At 33.4% G+C, this 21,578-nt stretch overlaps 3 protein-coding genes across 3 annotated transcripts; 2 read left to right on the forward strand and 1 right to left on the reverse strand.

The window, feature by feature from the left end:
• Positions 1-300: 300 nt before the first annotated feature.
• On the reverse strand, positions 301-1,049 carry LOC124920345 (peptidyl-prolyl cis-trans isomerase-like). The gene has a single exon (XM_047460813.1). The coding sequence runs from the start codon at positions 1,015-1,017 to the stop codon at positions 493-495; it is 525 nt and encodes a 174-aa protein (XP_047316769.1). The 5' UTR covers positions 1,018-1,049; the 3' UTR covers positions 301-492.
• Positions 1,050-5,025: 3,976 nt separating this feature from the next.
• LOC124920346 (tubulin beta chain-like) lies at positions 5,026-7,696 on the forward strand. The gene is made up of 3 exons (XM_047460814.1): positions 5,026-5,550; positions 6,468-6,737; positions 6,810-7,696. Exons 1-3 carry the CDS (start codon positions 5,157-5,159, stop codon positions 7,475-7,477), a joined length of 1,332 nt encoding a protein of 443 aa, XP_047316770.1. The 5' UTR covers positions 5,026-5,156; the 3' UTR covers positions 7,478-7,696.
• Positions 7,697-19,311: 11,615 nt separating this feature from the next.
• On the forward strand, positions 19,312-20,965 carry LOC124912591 (the record flags this gene model as incomplete). Its single annotated transcript, XM_047453236.1, has 3 exons — positions 19,312-19,597; positions 19,697-19,819; positions 20,557-20,965. Coding segments are annotated over 3 exons (585 nt in total), but the record flags the coding sequence as incomplete, so codon positions are not given.
• Between the last annotated feature and the right edge of the window lie 613 nt (positions 20,966-21,578).

The following is a 21,578-nucleotide window of genomic DNA, read 5'->3' on the forward strand; positions in this document are numbered from 1 at the left end:
GGGAAGAAAAATAAATAAATTTTTTTTTTCCGAAATAACCGTTTTGGGACCCGAAATTACAGTTTCGGAATATTTAAAAAATTTCTCTTTACTACCCACATGTCACTCTTTACTACCCACATGTCATGCCACGTTGATTCGTGAACTTACTTTCATTGAATATTTCGTTGAGTTTATCATTTTTTATAAGATAGGAGATGATTTGACATTTTTTTTTTCAATAGAAAATTTTCAACAAGTACTAATCTATCAGTAATCAAGTTCTGTAATTCTCACGAGAAATCTTGGATCATGATTTAATAATAATAATAATAATGAAGTATGAGTTTATTTTCACCATTAGCAATTTAGCATCATATCACAATTTCTTAGTCTTAGCAAACAAAGCCAAGAACCATTAATAACATAAGATGAAATCAAAGCATAATCGATAGATAGATAGATCATAGATAGATAGATAGATCAATCTATAAGCAGCATTCAATCAAAGATTTAAGCAACAAGCTGACCACAATCAGCAATTACAACAGGCTTCGAAGTCCTACCGCCAGACGATCCAACTTTCTCAACCGCCTTCACAACATCCATTCCATCAACAACCTGTCCAAACACTACATGCTTACCGTCAAGCCATTCAGTCTTCGCCGTGCACAGGAAGAACTGCGATCCATTCGTCCCCGGTCCTGAATTCGCCATTGACAGAACACCTGGACCGGTGTGTTTCTTCACGAAATTCTCGTCGGGAAACTTCTTACCGTAGATCGATTCGCCTCCGGTTCCATTTCCGAAGGTGAAATCTCCTCCCTGACACATGAATCCGGGAATCACACGGTGAAACGACGATCCTTTGTAGGTCAGTGCTTTGCCGCTCTTCTTACTTTTGCCTTTCTCTCCGGTGCAGAGTGCGCGGAAATTCTCTGCCGTCTTAGGTGTGGTGTCTGCGTACAGCTCCATCACAATTCGGCCGGCCGGAGCTCCGCCGATTGTAACGTCGAAGTAAACCCTAGGATTTGCCATTTCTATTGTTTTGAATTGAATGAATGATAGCTAGGTGGAGCGAAGGAGAACCCTAATATACTAGTACTAGCACCCTCTTATGCTTTGTTTGATTCCAACTTATACTTTTTTATTTTCGGAATCAAAATAGTCTGACAGATTTTTTTATTAATTCATTTAATTAGTATAAACTTATTCTTTAAGAATTTTAAGTTTAATTCATTTTTTAGATTTATTCTAACAATTCTTAGTTTGATGTTAATTTATTTGCAATATAGGTTATTGAAAACAAACTTGGCTTCTTCTCTTTGGGTTATTTGAAAAACCCAAACAAAATCAATTTTTCAATTAATTACTTCTCAACAATCACATCACTCATTTCATTAACTAAAATACTAAAATATCCTTTATTTTAAATTATTATTTTATTTATATATATCAATACCTTTTAAGTCATTTTACCAAAAATAATCATCACTTTCTCAAAATCATCACCAATCATTATTATTTTCTCCCTCTACATTTTTTAAAAAACTCGATCCGAACAAGCCCTTATATATATATATATATATATATATATATATATATATATATATATATGGGCATTGTTATATTATATATATTTTTTTTTAAATTATATAAACATGTTTTTTAATATTATATATTAAAATTTTATATTATTGTAAAAAATAAACTTAAATTATTTATCAAATATGAAAAATAAATAAATATATTAGAAAAATGTTATATATTTAATTGTATTTTTTTGGTATTTAGGACAGAATTAAAGTTAAATCGGGCGCGAGTGACACAAATATCATTCTCTCCCATTCCCGATAAATCGGGAAAAACCATTTCTAATGGAATAATTTAGATCGAAAACCACAAAACAAATTATAACTGATATCTCTAATCTCATTGGACAAAAATGACTTTTAAAATAATAAATATCACGATTTAAATTTTAAATATCACGATTTTGAATTTTCAATTAAAACGACTTCATCATTCCTTATCTAATTAGTCAAGATTTAGCATGTTTTCTTAATAAGTGTACTTTGACTAATATTTTTTTTACAACACCACTTTTTAATGGCAGTATTTGATTATATTTTAGTTACACTTATATATATAAGTATATATATTAATATTTATTTAAAATGTTCTATATATTATTACATGCTTTGAACACATGTTTTAGAATTTGAATATTTTTTAGATAAACCACAAATGTCTAAATATATATTTCATTTTATCTTTTTAGTGTTTGAAATGAATGTATAGTTGTTTCATTTTGTTTTTTTGTTTCAATAACATTTTTCATTTTACTTGTGAAGGTTATATAGATTATTTAGTAATATGTGAGATAATCACACGGTTGCTCTAATTATTTCCTTAACTCACTAGCGAAACAATCTAATATTGTTTTTCATTTTCCGTTTGTATTTTGATAAGAATCGTATTTATGACCTTATATAATTGCAAACTATTTTCTTGTAGATACTAACAATTCTTCAATTTGTTTCTTCTTGGTTACTTAAATTTGTTTTTGCCACTTTATTGAAATCTTAGTAATAGTCTGAATATTCTAAAGTCTAACTTATTATTGTTAAATTTATGAGGTTTTATTATTTTGGATGACGGTTCAATTATGGATTTTAAGCTTCTGATTATGAAATTGGGTAAAGATAATTTATTAATAATTTTGTGATTGATGTATGAATTGTTTTAAATCTATATGTTTTATTTGTAAATGTTGTACATAATTTTTTTATTTTAATATATGAATTTAGGCTTTTTTTTTTTTTTTTTTTTTTTTTTTTTTTTTTTTTTTTTCATAAAAGTTTTATAAAAAAAAATGCAATACGTGACCGTGTACATAAATTTTCATTCTTATCATGATAATAATAATTTATTATCAATAAAAATAATAATAAATTAATAATAATAATAATATTTTTTTTTAATAATAATAATTTAATAATAATAATAATATAAGAAAAAATAGAAAAATAAAAGCATTGTTTTTCAAACTTTTTACAATATATATAAATACTATACATTTCAAATTTAGAAAATAATGAATTATTATTTTTAATAATTATTTAAAACTAATTAAATTAAAGTTTTCTTAATTTAGTCAATATTTTTTTATTATTAATAATAATATTATTTTTTTTACATTTAATTAATTTTTTTTTTAAAATTTTGAATTTTTTTTTATAAAATTTGAATTTTAAATATATTAATTTTTATATACTTTATTAAATATTTATTATTTTATATGTTTTAGCTGTTATATCTGTCTCGAAGACTCCGTCGAGACAACTCTCTTCTAATATAATATGATTAATTTATTATTTTCAATTTTTATTTTTTTATTTTCTCTCATATTTTATTATTACATTTTTTATCTATATAATTTATATTTTTATAACTTATATTTATTATTTAATTCTTAAAAAAAAATAGTTATAAATTCAAATAAAAATCAAAAATAAATTACACAAATTTATCAAAAAAAAATAGTTATAAATTCAAATAAAAACCAAAAAAAAATTTGATTTTTCAAACTTTTTTACAATAAAATTCAATCTTAAATAGCTTTATTTTTTTTATAATTTAAAATTTTTAAAAAATTTTAAATTTATTTTTATAAAGTTTAAATCTTAAATATATCAAATTATATATTTTATTAAATATTTATCATTTTATAATATATATAAATACTATACATTTCAAACTTAGAAAATAATGAATTACTATTTTTAATAATTATTTAAAAATAATTAAATTAAAGTTTTCTTAATTTAACCAATATTTTTTTTATTATTAATAATAATATAATTTTAAAAAAACACTGTTTTTCAAACTTTTTACAATATAATTTATTTAGTAAAATGTGACATAATCACATTTTTTCTCTAATTATTTCCGTAAACAAATATTTGAAATGGATTTTTTTCATTTATAATATTTTTCTCTTTTATTTCTTATTTTTATTTTTTAGTTTTTAGATTTTCATGTTTTATTTGTAAACTGTACATTATTTTTTTGTTATTTTTTGTTTTAATATTTGAATTTAGGCTTTGTTAAGTGGTTATTATATATATAAATATATATGAATCCCTTTATTTAATTGAAAAGATTGAAAAGGTAAAAGAAGAGAATTTAAAATTTACAATCCGAAAAATAATAAATCATTTTCCTGTATATTTCTCAATATTTTCCGTTATATATATATATAATTATAAAATTTATAAATTTAAAATAAAAATGTAATACGTGACCGGTCCATACAGCATATTCTCATTCTTATCATGATAAGAATGACCATAATATTCGGACGACAACTTTAATGAAAGCAGAAGAATTCGGTTCTTTTTAATGGTCCAAGAATCAAACTCTTAATTACATCAACTAAGTTAATTAATCTCACTTTATATATATAATTTTTTTTTAAAATAAAAATCATTCTTTAAAAATAAATTACTCATTTTCAGTTAAGTATTTTTTATAATTTATTTTTTGTGTGGTTCATGTAGCGGTTTTTATAACAATTTTAATAAGTATTGACGGAAATACTTTTATGGATTGTACATGTATTATTATTGAATTACTCATGTTCAGTTAAGCATTTTTTATAAAAAAAAAAATTTATTCCTGTAACGGTTTTTATAACAATTTTAATAAGTATTGACTGAAATACTCTTATAAATTGTACATATATAATTTTATTAGTATTGAATTTCAGTAATTGAATGATATTCTTACTTCATTCATTTTGTTTGTATATGAAATTAACATTATTATGAATAATTAGTAACAATTTAATATAAAATTAAAATTATATGTTACTTAAATATTATTCAATGAGACAAAGAAATTAAAAAAAAACTGTTTCAATAAATAAATAAGTTTGAAGATCGATATGAATAAATAGAAATAGTTTGAGGAAGGAAAAAGAAGTTTTATGCCTTGATGAAACCACCTCCAACCGCTTGCATGGTAAAACCTCTTTCTCTCTCCTCCAAATCCAATGATCGAAATCCAAATTCATTTTTCATCTCCGATTCTCTCTCCCGTTCATTCATTCTTCTACATTATTCTCTCCATTTCAAAACCTCATCGATCAATGAGACGAAACGACTACAACAACAATGAGAGAAATCCTCCACATTCAAGGCGGACAATGCGGGAACCAGATCGGTTCCAAGTTTTGGGAGGTAACCTGCGATGAACACGGCGTTGATTCAACAGGAAAGTATGCAGGATCCTCCGATGTACAATTGGAAAGGATCAATGTCTATTTTAATGAGGCTTCAGCTGGCCGCTACGTTCCTCGAGCGGTGCTTATGGATCTCGAGCCTGGCACTATGGATAGTATTAGGTCGGGACCGTACGGACAGGTTTTTCGTCCAGATAACTTTGTATTTGGACAGTCCGGCGCTGGAAATAATTGGGCGAAAGGTCATTATACTGAAGGAGCTGAATTAATTGATTCTGTTCTTGACGTTGTTCGGAAGGAAGCAGAGAATTGCGATGCTATGCAAGGTATTTAGCGTTCCTTTCCTTTCGCAATAGACTGATTTCATTCATTACTTTCATTGATGTGTAGCATTGTTTGAATCAATCTAGAGAATCATCACCTTCTTGTTTCCTTTTGCAATAGACCGATTTCATTCATTACTATAATTGATATGTAGCATTGTTTGAATCAATCTAGATAATCACCTTTTTGTTTCCTTTCGCAATAGACTGATTTCATTCATTACTGCCATTGATATGTAGAATTGTTTGAATCAAACTAGAGAATCACCTTCTTGTTTCCTTTCGCAATCATAGGCTGATTTCATTCATTACTTCCATGGATATGTAGCATTGTTTGAATGAATCTAGAGTCTCACCTTTTTGTTTCCTTTCGCAATTGACTGATTTCATTAATTACTGCCATTGATATGTAAGCATTGTTTGAATGAATCTAGATAATCATCACCTTCTTATTTACTTTCGCAATCGACTTATTGATATGTAGCATTGTTTGAATGAATCTAGAGAATCATCACCTTCTTGTTTACTTTCGCAATCGACTGATTTCATTCATTACTGCCATTGATATGTTGTAGCATTGTTTGATTGAAGGAATCTAGATAATCATCACCTTCTTGTTTCCTTTCACAATTGACTGATTTCATTCATTACTGCCATTGATATGTTGTAGCATTGTTTGATTGAAGGAATCTAGATAATCAGATAATCATCACCTTCTTGTTTCCTTTCACAATTGACTGATTTCATTCATTACTGCCATTGATATATGTAGCACTGTTCGAATCAATCTAGAGAACCACCTTCTTATTTCCTTTCGCAATTGACTAATTTCATTCATTACTTCAATTGATATGTAACATTGTTTGAATGAATCTAGAGAGTCATCACTTTCTTGTAACATTTTGACTGTGATTAATTAGGTTTCCAAGTTTGTCACTCACTTGGAGGAGGGACTGGATCTGGAATGGGAACACTATTGATATCAAAGATAAGGGAGGAATATCCAGATAGAATGATGCTCACCTTCTCCGTTTTCCCTTCACCAAAGGTCTCCGATACTGTGGTTGAACCCTATAACGCAACTCTTTCAGTCCACCAGCTGGTAGAGAACGCAGACGAATGCATGGTCCTCGACAACGAAGCTCTCTACGACATCTGCTTACGCACATTGAAGCTCAGCAATCCCACATGTATTAATAATTTCTTACATATATACATTCCTGATTCATTTAGTTAATTGAATGAATATGAATTGCATGCAGTTGGAGATCTGAACCATCTCATCTCCGGCACCATGAGCGGTGTAACATGCTGCTTGAGATTCCCCGGTCAGCTGAATTCCGACTTAAGGAAGCTAGCAGTGAATCTAATTCCATTCCCAAGACTTCATTTCTTCATGGTTGGATTCGCTCCACTAACCTCCCGTAGTTCTCAACAATACGTGTCCCTATCGGTACCAGAGCTGACTCAACAGATGTGGGACGGGAAGAACATGATGTGTGCTGCGAATCCTCGTCACGGACGATACCTAACAGCTTCAGCTATGTTCAGGGGAAAGATGAGCACGAAGGAGGTTGACGAACAGATGATTAATGTACAGAGCAAGAACTCTTCATACTTTGTGGAATGGATTCCTAACAACGTGAAGTCGAGTGTCTGCGATATCCCTCCGACTGGAATGAAAATGGCGTCGACGTTTATTGGGAATTCGACTTCGATTCAAGAGATGTTTAGGAGGGTGAGCGAACAGTTTACGGCTATGTTTAGGCGTAAGGCTTTCTTGCATTGGTATACTGGAGAAGGAATGGATGAAATGGAGTTTACTGAGGCGGAGAGTAATATGAATGATTTGGTGGCGGAGTATCAGCAATATCAGGATGCTACGGCAGAGGTGGAAGGAGAGTTTGAAGAAGAGGGTGAAGAGAACTAACTAACTCAGATTTCTACGGCTACTTTTTTTTCTTAATTGTTGTTTTTTAATTATTTTATTTACTTATATAGGAAAAAAAATGGAAAAAGGAAATTTGCAGAAAATTTGATATATTAGTATAGGTATATATCAATATATATAACTAAAAGTGTGAATTCCTAATTTCTCATCATTCTTTTTTTTTTTTATTTCAGTTATGGTTTCGAACCATATATTTTCATTGTAATTTTTATGTAACACTTTCTAATAAAATATAAATAATTCTTTCCACAAGTTTTTGTTACTCAATTTCATTTTCTTCTCACATTTTCTTTAGGTGATTGGTAGGGTTCAAATTTGCTGTCCACAAGATGTTTTAATATCTATTTTTTGCTTTAAAACTCTTCAAAATTATACGTGGAGAAGAATTGTTCATCAAGGGATAGATAGTGGAAGAACATATTCTATTGAATGGTTAGAAGATTGTTTAATTTGTTTGATCAATTATTAAATTTGTTAAAACAAATTAAATATATATATATATATCAATAATAAAATTGTACATATTTTAATGTATAGAAAAAAAATACAAATATTATGAATAAAATCTAAAATTCGATAATATAATTAATAAATCACTAACATAAATTTTCAAAACACAAATACATCATACTAATACTTTTTTTACTAAACAAGAGATCAACAATCTTGAAAATAAATACTAATAAATTTTTAACTTCATGATATTCTCTTTGTTATTATTAGTTTAAATGTTTTATTATGATATAATAGTTATAATATATTATTTATCATTGTCATTTTAATGTTCGATTTTTGTTTTTCATCTTATTTAAATATTATATTTTACACATTTAGTTGGTTTGAACGATTTGAACAACTTCGATAACATTTAACCGACAAACTGAACCGTTAAGATTTGTGTAGTAAAAATAAAACTGTAATAAATTTAAGAGAAATGATATTCTCAACGAAATTCTCACGAAAGCTAAGCCACGAATCATACGTGGCCTGCCACGTGGGGAAATTTGAGGAAATGACCCCAAAAAGGGGGCTAAATGCGTACGGTGCGGGGGGATAATTTTTATAGCGCTGGTGACCCCCAAATTTTTTAATGACCATTTTACCCATGCGTCACGCACCCTCCAGGTGCGTGACGCACCCTGAACCCTATAAAGACTTAATTTTTTTTCATTTTCGTTTCAGTTTCTCTCTCATCCGTCTTCTCCTCCGTGAAACCCTAATGGTGGCGGAGAAGATTTTCTCTTCTTTTTCAGCGATGAAGAACGAATCGAAGAGGCACCGTCGACCATGGCACCATATTCAACGGCATATAGCTTCGAAGAACATCCAATGGAGACGAGTTTGCACAGCGCTTAGGATTTCGAACAAATTGACATTTCATTCGACCATTCCACTATATTTTGTGTTTATTTCGTTATTGTTTGTTTCGATTTCCTATTTAGTTCGTGTATATTTCATTTACAGAACGTTCCTCATTGATTCGCTGATTCGTTGAATGCAGGTTGTTTGTTTGGTAGGATGCGTCACGTAGGATGCGTCAAGATGGATGCGTCAAGATGGATGCGTCAACATGGATGCGTCAAGATGGATGCGTCAACTCCGATGCGTCAACTCGGATGCGTCAAGATGGATGCGTCAACTCCGATGCGTCAACTCGGATGCGTCAACTCCGATGCGTCAACTCGGATGCGTCAACTCCGATGCGTCAACTCGGATGCGTCAACTCCGATGCGTCAACTCGGATGCGTCAAGTAGGATACGATGCGTCACATTTATTTTTATTTTATATAAAAACCCAAATAAGCCTTGACCACTATTCATGCTCTCTCTCTCTCTCGCACCCGACGACGCACCTGCCTCGACGACGCACCTGCCTCGACGTCTCTTCCTGCTCGTCTTCGTCTTCATCTTCTCGTTCATTCATTGACTTCATGAGGTTAGTTTTAGTTATGTTTGTTTATGTTCATGTTAGGTTTTAGGGTTGGTTGCTTCTTGTTTGCAAATGGTTCATTCATGGTTTATGTTAGGGTTTAGGGTTGCTTCATGCTTGCAAATGGTTCATGCATGTTTTATGTTATGTTTTTAGGGTTGCTTCTTGCTTTCAAATAGTTCATGCATGTTTTATGTTAGGGTTTTAGGGTAGGTTGCTTCCTTCTTTCAAACGGTTCATGCATGTTTTATGTTAGGAATTAGGGTAGGATGCTTCTTGATTTCAAATGGTTCATGCACGGTTTATGGGTTGGGTTGCGTCAAGCAGCTGCTTGACGCATCTGATAGTTGTTTCTAGCTATTTTGACGGTTGTTTTTCTTCTCGTTTGTTTATATTTGTTGTGAAAGGTTTTCACAAACATTGTTGTTTTTGTTTTCTCTTTTATAGATGGCAGACTTCACGGTTTATGATTTTCCTGGTAGGATTTCATTGAAATCTGTCCTAGCCTTGAAAAAAGTATCTGATAGGTTTGAAGCGCTGGGTCTTATGGAGAGGGCTCTAAATTCTCAATTTCAGTATTTATTGAGAGGAGTCCCAGACTTGTTGTTCTCAGGGACCATTTTACATCAGTTGCTGGTTCGGAAGGTGAAGGCCAATTTGAATAGGATGATTTTCAACTTTAATGGGGAGGAATATACTTTTGGTCTGAAAGAGTACGCATTGATTACAGGCCTCAACTTCGACAGATTGCTTAAATACAAAGATGAATGCCGAGGTTGTCCACCCTTGCTGATAAAATATTTCAAAAGGAATACGTCAATTCGAATGATGGATTTGGAATCTATTTTCATGAAATGCACCGATAAGGAAGACGCATAGAAGATCGGGTTGATCTGCTTGATTAACTAGTACCTCTTCTCATATGACCCAAAACGGCTTTTAAATCTCAAAATCATCCATATGGTTGAAGATGTTGAAGATTTCCTCCGATTTCCATGGGGGAAGGTGTCATTTAGATTCACCATGAGGGGTCTTGACCAGGACATGAAACACCACAGGTCCGTATATATGTCCAGGAAAGGGAGTGGAGTTACTAATTCTTTTGCTTATAACGTGTATGGGTTTGTACAAGCACTACAAGTGTGGAGCTATGAGATCATTCAAAACTTGGTCCCTAAATTCGCCACAAGGAAAGACGTTGATGGCCCTTTTCGCCCAAGGATACTGTTGTATCAATCGAAAAGGAAGAATACATTTCAGGAGATGCAATCTGCCTTTAACAGCGTTGTGTTTTCTAAGATGGAAGAGTCCTCCGAGGAGACGAGTTTGTACAGTGGGGAGGATTTTGAACACATTAACAATTCATACGATGATTTGTTTGAGGGAGTTACTGATGGGGGAAAAAAGAGAAAGGCTGATGAAGATGTTGCTGAAGATGATGATGATGAAGATGTTGATGAAGAACCTACTAATGTCCAACCTTCCAAGAGGAAGAGGAATGTTGAATATGATGATATATCCCCCCCCAGCAAAGCAGCCATCAAGCGTCGTAGCCTGCGTAACATGAGTCCCCCATCCGCAACTTCAACACCTCCATCATCACCTGCACGTGAACCGGCACCGGCATCTCATGTTCAGATAAAGGATGCCGGAGTGATAAAGAAGGATGTCGAAGAGATAAAGAAAGATGTCGAAGAAATCAAGAGAGACATAAGAGACATCAAATTGAATCAACAAAACTACTTTACGAGGTTTGAAAAGATGATTCTCAGTCTAAGCAACCATGTCACCAACCAGGTAATTCTGTTAGAGCTTTCTGTTTTTTAATGTCTTGACGCAGCTGCTTGACGCAGCTGCTTGACGCATCCTGTATATAAATTCTTTTCACTTTTGTAGCAGGAGCAGAAGGAGAATGACATCGATCTGAATGACATTCGTGACGAAGAAGAGGAAGAAAAGCAGAATGACATTCGTGACGAAGAAGAGGAAGAAAAGCAGAATGACATTCTTGACGAAGAAGAGGAAGAAAAGCAGAATGACATTGGTCTGAATGACATTCTCGATGAAGAAGAGGAGAAAAAGGAGAATGAGAAGGTTAATAATGGAGCCATTTTGCAAGACAATGTTGAATTGGAGCAGAAGAAGATTGAGAATGAGAATGTTGAGGATGAGAATGTTGTCGAGAACGTTATTCATGAGGCTGTTGTCGAGAATGAGAATGTTGTCGAGAAAGAGGCCGTTGTGGAGAATGAGAAAGAAGAAGTGGAGATTGAAGAAGGGGAGAAGAAAGAAGAAGTGGAGATTGAAGAATGGGAGAAGAAAGAAGAAGGGGAGATTGAAGAAGGGGAGATTGAAGAAGAAGGGGAGAAGAAAGAAGAAGTGAAGAAGAAAGAAGAAGTGAAGAAGAAAGAAGAAGTGAAGAGAAAGCCTATACAAAAGACTTTTCAGAAAAAGGTGGGGAAGAAGGTTGGGAAGAAGAAAGACGAAAATGACGAAGATGAACTGGAAATAGTGAATACTCCTCCTCCTCTTCCTAAGAAAGTCATATTGGTCACGAGAAGGAATAGGAGGCCGAAGAATGATCCAGATTTCACCGACCCCAATCTGAAACAGCCCAAGTTAAAAGATCCTATCACCGTCAATCCACTTCTAAAATATGACGATCAACTTCTTCATCAATTGCAAACATGACTTAAAGATCCAAAAACTGACAACACAAAAATTGAGCTCCATACTATATTAGGTGATAAGGCATTATTTCGCCGAATGCTAAAAAGGTTCACCTGGCTGACTGATGATGTAAGTAATATTCATGTTAGAATAATTTTAGATTTGCAAATTGTATTTTAAATGTGTTTCTCTTGTGTAGGAAATCGATGCAGGTTGCTTCATTCTGAGAAGAAGAGCTTGGGTATATCCAAAGACATATAAGAAGAACTTCTTTATTGGAGATTGTTGGCTCCACACCAGGTTCACTGCTGAGTACGCTGCGTTTAAGAAAAGTCGTATTGAGTTTGACATTGAAAACTTTTTCGAATACTTCTTGGGCGATGAAAGCAACTATAGGAATAGTTGGAAAGTATGCGATGATATATATATTCCTTTGAACATCAAAGACGTCCACTGGATACTTTGTGTTGTCCGTCTACAGCAATGGCGCGTAGACGTATATGACTGCGATCCTGGATGTTATGCTAATCTTGATGAGTTTGTGCTACCGATGTGCCAAATGATTCCGGTTATATTTGACAAGGCATTGCCTCTTGAAGATAAACAAAGATTTCCTCTGCTCAACCCTGATTCCGTTTTGCCATACACAAGACTTCCAGAGTCAGAAGTTCCCAAAGCAACTAAGAGTGGAGATTGTGGTGTATTTGTACTAATGTATATTGAGTACTTGACTGCAGGTCTGAATCTAGCAGAAGTGACCTCAAATGAGATGAAAGCTTGGAGAGAAAAGTGGGCAGTGAGGTTATTTCATGGACTTGTAGATCCATAGGTTATTTATGAAACTTTTGTACTGTACTGATATCAAATTTTTGTAATGTTAATCTCAAACCTTTGTAATATGGTTGATTTAATGATATCAAATGTTGTTAATGATATATATGTTATTGTAATTAATTTAATGCCTGAAGTACACAGTTATATAAACCATGTCTAATGTAATAGGTTCTGCACTAATGTAAACCATGTTTCGTCAAGCAGCTGCGTCAAGCAGTTTCGTCAAGCAGCTGCGTCAAGCAGTTTCGTCAAGCAGCTGCGTCAAGCAGTTTCGTCAAGCAGCTGCGTCAAGTAGTTTCGTCAAGCAGCTGCGTCTACAAAAACACTTGGTACAAAAACCCTGTCCCTGTATTACATTTACCAGAAAACTACAAAAACACCAGAAAACACCAGAAAACAACATTCAATGAATTTTTGTTACAATACAATACACTTTACTGAATCCTTGAATCCTTGATGCAAAAACAACATTAACACCTCCACACAAGATATTTGGTAATAAGTCTACAAAAACAACATTAACACCACAACACAACACTAACAAGTTCATTCTAAGCTAATGGCTCGTAAGATTGAGATGATGGCTCGTAGAGTTGAGATGAGGGCTCGTACAGTTGAGATGATGATGGCTCATTCTGCTGAGATGATGAGGGCACATGTTGCTGAGATGATGAGGGCTCGTGCTGCTGAGATGATGAGGGCTCATGCTGCTGAGATGATGCTCTTGCTCTTGCGGTAGACGGTGCAGGCATCACTGCTTTGCATGTTGCTCTATTATGTCCTAGACCTGCACATGAACTGCATCGTCTCGGGACCTTACGGACCTCACCTTGGGATGTCCTACGTTTAGTTTGTGGCCGACCTTTCTTAACCTTCACATGTGGTTTTAGACACACGCGTTGTTTGATAATATCGGGAAGATCCCAATTCTCTTCATCACCAACCGGATAACATGTCTCCGCATATGCATTCAACCAAGATACAGTTGTATAATACCTATGAGAAGGAAAATAAAACGATTAAAAATAGGTTAAATAAATAGGTTCAAAACGATTAAATACCTTGAGCATAAGTCGTAAGGAACCACATTCCTGTGACGGGCAGCAGCCAGTGCATGTGTACAAGGAAGACCGGAGACTTCAAATACCCTACAAGTGCAGTCCTTGTCCTTTAAATTGACTTTATAATGTGCCTCATTATCATGCACATACAACTCAAATCGGTTAAGGGATGATACGGTATAGAATCTTGCTTTCTCAAAACCATCACATAATAACTTTTCATACGTTGGAGATAAAAATTCTTGGTGGTTGGACGCTTTTTTCTCTTCTATCATTAAACCACCCTTGTAATGTTGTTCTTAAAGACTCAAGCATTGCTGAAATTGGATACTTTCTGGCTTCCCTGCACTGACTATTCAAACTCTCTGCATAATTGCTTGTGAGTTGATTGTATCGCTTACCGGGGAAATATGCTCTACTCCATCTTTGAAACCCAATTTCTTCCAAATAGGCAGCAATCCTATGATCTTTAACCCTGATCTTGTCAAAAAAACCGATTAAATTGGGGGATAGTGTACGCACGAGAAGCCAAATCAAACTCGACATGACAATTATCAGTTTTGAATTTGGCATTAATATTCATCTTTATGTGATATGTGCACGCACCGTGGTCTGCTTCTGGAAAAACAGCACACAAGGCATTGGCTATACTTGGGTGTCTATCGGATACGAAGACGAGATCATCAACTAATCCAATTGCTTCTCTAAGTTTTTGCATAAAATAAGTCCACGAGTTGTTATTCTCTGAATCAACAACGCCGAATGCAACAGGATACAGTTGCTCATTGGCATCCAATGCAACAGCCACCAATAGTTGACCTCCCACCTTGTGCTTGAGAAAACTTGCATCAACACACAATACGGGATGACAGAAGGCTTTGAAACCCCTAATTGAGAGGCCTAGAGACATGAACATATATTTGAAGTGGCCGTGCTCGTCTGTCTGAATATCTGTTATGGTACCCGGATTATTCTTCTCCAACATGTATAGGTATGAAGGCAATTTTCCATAAGAATCCTCTACCGTTCCTCGCACCGCCGTTAAAGCCGTTTCCCTTGCCCTCCAAGCCTTATTATAAGTCAAAAACATCCCATAAGCTGACTGCATGTCTTCAATTATTTTTTTAGGCAAGTGGTTATGGTGATGGTCCATGTACTTACCCTTCATGCACTGCCCAATAACCCATGCCGGTGTTTGTATTTTTTTTTCCGGCCTCGACAAAACTGAGCATGAGTGTTGTCGATTGAATTTCCGAATCTCAAACATCTCGGAAAACTTACCTTTCACAGCACGTAAGCTCCACTTGCATGTCTCATCCATACATTTCACATACCAAAGATGTTTTCGAGACTTTTTCACTTTGAATTCAAAATGATAAGTCATCGCATATTTATATAGCGTCAGTTGAAGTTCTTTTTTAGTATCAAATAACGTACCGACTTCCAATACGGTTTCACTAGTTAACGCCAATGCAAATGAAGGGTCTGTCGGTGATACATCTGTAGGGTCTGTCGATGGTGTACCCATTGACGCTCTTGCACTAGATGGTGTACCCATTGACGCTCTTGCACTAGATGGTGTACCCATTGACGCTCTTGCACTAGATGGTGTACCCATTGACGCTCTTGCACTAGATGGTGTACCGATTGGTGTAGGTATTGACCGGTGCGGCGTGCGTGCAACTACTGATGCAGGACTAGTAGTAGCTTGGAAATCACTAACCCGTTCATAATTAAAGTCAATAACGCGTTCATGATTAATCAGTTCATGATGAGCCCGTTCATCTTCTTCTCCTCCTCCTTCATTATCACTTTCAAATAAAATCTGTTGAGAAACAACTCGAGAAACAACGCCGGGTATAGTTTTTTGAGTAATGATTGGTAGTGTAGTATCTTGACTTGGGTACTTCTCTACTAATGAGACACAAAGTGGTGATGAAGATGACGAACTTCGACCCGATATCAACCGTGATAAATACATGCCCACATATTTATCTCCCTCAATAACAACAGGGGGAAGTTTTACAGAAGGATCATACATGACTTTAATCACTAAATCATATGCAGACTTTTGCACGTTAATCGTCTCATAGATTGTATCAACTAATTCAGCAAATGTAGTACATTGAGGTATATCCATGGTTTTGCATGATTGTGCAGAGAAAGACCTGGTACCATTGGCTGCAATTTGCCACTCTCCATTGTACACAACAAATACGTCAGCAAATACTTCAGCTGCAATTGAAAAAATGATAGTATCAATCGAGAGACTCCATAACAATGAAATGCAAGTAAAGTGTATGGGGTGCGTTACGCATCTGCGTAACGCAACTACGTGACGCAACTGCGTTACGCAACTACGTGACGCAACTGCGTTACGCACCCAGTTTCCGCCGCGACGGTGGCATTCCACCTACTCATTCCCTAATCACTACACCCTAACAAACAAAGCGTGGAAAGAGAAATGAAGAAGGAGAAGAATACCTGTAGAAGCAGAAAGAGACATTGTGAAGGAAGAGAATGGATTCCGTCGTCGTCTTCGTCGGTCGGTGGTTGGGTTTTTTAGAGAGAAGGAGGAGAAGGGAAGTGAAGAAAGAGAAGAAGAAAGAAAGAATGAAAAGAACTGAGTTTTTTTTTATTATATAGTAAGGGCATTGTGGACTTTTCACAATGCCCTCAGGTGCGTCACGCAACGGGAGGGTGCGTGACGCAACGGGGGTATTTTCGGCAGAAAATTGTTTGGGGGTCACCAGCGCTATAAAAATTATCCCCCCGCACCGTACGCATTTAGCCCCCTTTTTGGGGTCATTTCCTCAAATTTCCCGCCACGTGGGTAGGAGAGAGAGTAAAAAAAATAATTAAATTGAAATTTTCCATTTTCCCCGAGACCAAAACTCTATTCTTTCTCTCTCTTTTGTTTCATTCTCTATCTTTCTCTTTTGTTTCATTTTTCCTAAACCCACCAGCGATTCTCTTCTTTTATTTTCATTGACTTCTCTTCCGATCAATCGAAATGGTAAGACTTCTTCCGTTTATGAAACGTTTCATTTTTCTTCAAAACCAAAACCCTCACGACATCTCTCTCTTTATCTTTCGTTTAATTTCCCAAAACCCAACCCACTGTCGATCTTACTTAAACGTTTCATCGACTTCTTCTCTTCTGATCGATCGAAATGGTAAGTCTTTTTTCTTTCCTTTGTTTATCTTCCGTTCGAAATGATTGTCATATCAATATTTATGTTTAACGTTTATGCTTTAGCTGCTGAATCGATTTAGATTAGGGTTGTAAAAGATTTGGATATCAATATTCTATTTCAGCTGCTGAATCGATTTGGATTAGGGTTGTAAAAAAGAGTCTTGAAACTACTATTTTTGGTCCCGAAACCAACATTTCTGGTTCCGAAACTACTATTTTTAATCCTGAAACCAGCATTTCGGGGTGATTTCTAGTCCCAAATTTTGTGGGGTGATTTCGGGTCCCGAAATGGTTTCTATAAGAACTTTTATGGCTGTTTCATTTCTTTGCAGTTAACTGTCATTTCTCCGGCGTAGACAGTGAAGAATAACAATGATCTATTGGAGAGGTCTGAAAAATAGATTACATTTAAGTTGTGTTGTTAATTTATTGTAAAGACATCAAGTATATATATATATATATAATTTTTGCTCAAAGAATTTCAGTAAATTTGATTGTCTATTCATTGCTTTTTTTTTTCTATACAAAATCTATAATACAAATGAATTAATAATGAATCATGTGGACAAAAATGTCATTGCTGGTTATAGAGATCATAAGAAGTCCATTAATGGAGAGTAAAGAAAAAAATTATCTTCATTAAAAAAATGTGATTTACAATGTTACAATTTGTCCTTTATAACACATTTAAAATAAAATCAATTATATATTTTGAGAGATCTCAAATAATCTCATTTCTTCATTAACTTGATCAATAAGAAGATCTGAATTTTCATACATGACCTACAAATCAAATTAGCATTACAATAAGATTATTGGTTTAAAAAAAATAAAATAACCATAAAAGATCGTATAGAAACCATTTCGGAGTCTGAAATAACCATTTTAGGGTCCGAAATAACTATTTTTGAACCCGAAATAACCATTTTTGGCTGTTTCAGGACTAGAAATGGCTGTTTCGGGACTAAAAATGGTTGTTTCGGGACTAGAAATGGCTGTTTCGGGACCAGAAATGGCTGTTTTGGGACCAGAAATGGCTGTTTTGGAACCAGAAATGCCTGTTTTGGGACCATAAATGCCTGTTTCGAGACCAGAAATGCCTGTTTCGGAACCAGAAATGCTGGTTTAAGGAACAGAAATGGCTATTTTTTACAACCCTAATTGAAATTGTTTTAGCAACTAAACCCAAAATGCAGTTAAACCCTAATCTCTAAATTCTAAACCATAAACCAATCATCTAAACCCTAATCATCTTAACCATAATCCCATGCACTAAACTATCAATGCCAAAATAGATTCAATTATGAAAAGATGAATACATGGTGTTTTTACCTTGGAGTTGGTGTTGTTTTGCCAGATGATGAACTTGCACTTGCACATGTACCAGCTTGAAGACAAGAAGAAGTATGAAACGGAAGATAAATGGAAGATAACGAACAATAGATAAACGGAAGAAGACTTACCATTTCGATCGATCGAAAGTTAAGTCGATAAAAATGAAAGAAAAGAAACGCCGGTGGGTTTAGGGGAAATGAAACGAAAGAGAAAAAGAGAGAAAGAGGGTTTTGGTTTTAGGGGGAAATAAAACGTTTCAATTTATTTTATTTTTTCTGTTTCTCTCTCCTACCCACGTGGCTTTGCCACGTAAAATTCGTGGTCTTGCTTTCGCTAATATTTCGTTGAGTTTATCATTCCTCTAAATTTAACATGACCCTTTCAATTTAATATTTGGTTTCATCCCTTACTTAGTAATACGAATTACAACAAAACTTTACAAATATCCATTTTTTTGTTTTTGTTTAATAAGATAAATTGTTTGAAATTGTTGTTATGTATTATTTTGTAATTATTTAAAAATTAGTTTACAAAATGTCAAATATTAGTTATTGCATGTATATGGTTTGATATTTAAAAATTATCAAACTAATAGACATATATGATGGGTTACAAGGTTATAACAGAGTATAACCAATACATTATGTCCGAATTTAAATTTATCTTTATAAATGCAAACTGTTTTTTATTTTTTATTGAACGTGAATGTTAATAAATAAATTTTAAAAAAATCTATTTAAAAATAAAATAAATTGAAGAAGGATATTAAACAATTAGGTCATTGTGAAATGTTTTTATACTCCGGCGTCAATTAGGCGAAATGACCTCTCCTTCCTCGCCGCGCCGTCATCGGGAAACTGATGGTGGCGGTGCCGGTGCCGGAAAGGATGATAGGCCAAGGTTCTTTGATTTGAAGGCAAAAGCAAAGTGCTGGTCCAACGCAGAGATCGTTTCCGGCCGGCATCCTGAACGGTGGCGGAAGGACGCTGCTGGTAATATAGTATGCAAGCGCTTCTGCAATTGTCAAGGCTGTCTCTGCTTCGAGTATGATCACATAATCCCTTACTCCAAAGGTTTTTCCTTCATTCTTCATCGCTTTGATCTGCGAATTTAAGCACTTACAAATTGATTGATTGATTGATTGGGGAAATCTGTAAACTACTTACTATCAGGTGGTGAATCTGTTGCGGAAAATTGTCAGATTCTTCAGACAAGGGTTAATAGACTTAAATCAAACAAAGAGATTATTGATTCTTCTCAATTACAAGACTATTCTTGTGATATCAAGTTCACTGGTATGTTGTTTGTTCGCTTCCCTTATTGCTTATTTTGAGCTATCATGAGATAATAAATAATGGGTTTGCAATTGCATTCTTGAAGATTCAGTATTTGAAAAGTGAATGTCAAATAAGAGACATACTTAAATGTTGTACAATAATGTTTGAATATGAGAAGATTTAGCTCATGTTATAGATTCCATTGATGATGGATGACATAGATAAATAATGGGTTTGCAATTGCATTCATGAAGATTTCCATATTTGAAAAGTGAATGTCAAATAACGGAAGATTTGTTTGATCAATCACTTAAAATTGAATGAATAGCTTCAAGCCTTCAATGTTCTACAATAATGTTTGAATATGAGAAGATTTAGTTCATGTTATAGATTCCATTGACAGATAAGGAGTTTGACATGAGATTGATGATGTATGACATAGATAAATAATGGGTTTGTAAATTGCAATTGCATTCATGAAGATTCAATATTTGAAAAGTGAATGTCAAATAGGGAAGATATGTTTGATCAATCACTTAAAATTGAATGAAAAACTTCAATGTTCTACAATAATGTTTGAATATGAGAAGATTTAGCTCATGTTAGAGATTCCATTGACAGATAAGAAGCTTGATAATGAGTTTGCATTTGCATTGATCTTGATTCAATATATGAAAAGTGAAATGTCAAATATGGGAGATATGTTTGAATATGAACATATTTAGTTAATGTTATAGATTCTGATTGATTGACAGATAAGGAGCTTGACATAATTGAAATGGCGGTTTATGGAGATGTGATTCGTCCTGGAAATCAATGTCGATGTAGAACAGTAGCTGAAATGCTTGGCAAATTCAAGCCTAAAGACAAAGCTGTTAGTGCTGCTGCTGCTTGTAAGTTGCCTTATGATGAACAACAATCATCCTCATAGCTAATAATTGGAAAACTCATTATTGGTTCTGATTTTAATAAACAAATTTGATCTATTTGTATCTTTTTAAAGTTTAATGATTTATTTAAACATTAATGGAAAGTTCAAGGACTTATTATCCTTTTTTCCTCCTGAAATAATAATTCAATGACTTTAAGTAGAGGGCCCGTTTGTTTATTATTGTAACACTGACTTTAAGTAAAACAATATTTTAATGATTGAATTTAAACCACTACATATGGCACTCTTCTAATAAATACATAAATAAATATATGAATTATGAAAGGTGTTATTATTATTATTGATGTTGGGGTTATGGGGGAAATGATAAAAATTGAGAATTTGGCTTCCTTTTAAAAGCAAAGAAAAAGTACTAAAGAGTATTTGTCCTTAATTATTTTTTTAATAAAGCAATTTAGCCTTGAAACTCTTAGGTGTTTGTATATTATTTTTTTATATAAATCATTTATGGATTATTTAAAAATTTTATGGGTTAAGATTTGTAGGAAATTGAATATTTTTTATAAAAAGAAAATAACTAAAAAGTAAGAATTTATTAAAAAAAAAGTTGATTGGTGTTAATTTTGAAAAAGATTATTTGTTTAAGTAAAAAAATTTAGAGGATATTAATTTATAATAATAAAATAATTTTTTATAAAAAAATAGAGTCTTTTAGTATTTTGTTTTTTTAGTATGTGTAAAATGATATTAGATAATAAACTTTTATGTTGGTATAATTTTAAAAATAGTTTTTTTTCATTTAATTTATTAATATTAAATTATTTAATATTTTAATTAAAAAATTTAAGCTTTAATATTTCTCTTTCTTAAATTTATTATTATTAA

Source organism: Impatiens glandulifera, chromosome 1 (genome assembly GCF_907164915.1).
Source record: "Impatiens glandulifera chromosome 1, dImpGla2.1, whole genome shotgun sequence".
Taxonomy (NCBI): domain Eukaryota; kingdom Viridiplantae; phylum Streptophyta; class Magnoliopsida; order Ericales; family Balsaminaceae; genus Impatiens; species Impatiens glandulifera.

Excerpts from the sequence above, each read along its gene's own strand:
- LOC124920345 (XM_047460813.1), bottom strand. The coding sequence starts at position 1,017 with ATGGCAAATCCTAGGGTTTACTTCGACGTTACAATCGGCGGAGCTCCG.
- LOC124920346 (XM_047460814.1), top strand. The coding sequence starts at position 5,157 with ATGAGAGAAATCCTCCACATTCAAGGCGGACAATGCGGGAACCAGATC. Across the intron at positions 5,551-6,467 it reads GAATTGCGATGCTATGCAAG|GTTTCCAAGTTTGTCACTCA; the intron begins GTATTTAGCGTT and ends GTGATTAATTAG. Across the intron at positions 6,738-6,809 it reads GAAGCTCAGCAATCCCACAT|TTGGAGATCTGAACCATCTC; the intron begins GTATTAATAATT and ends AATTGCATGCAG.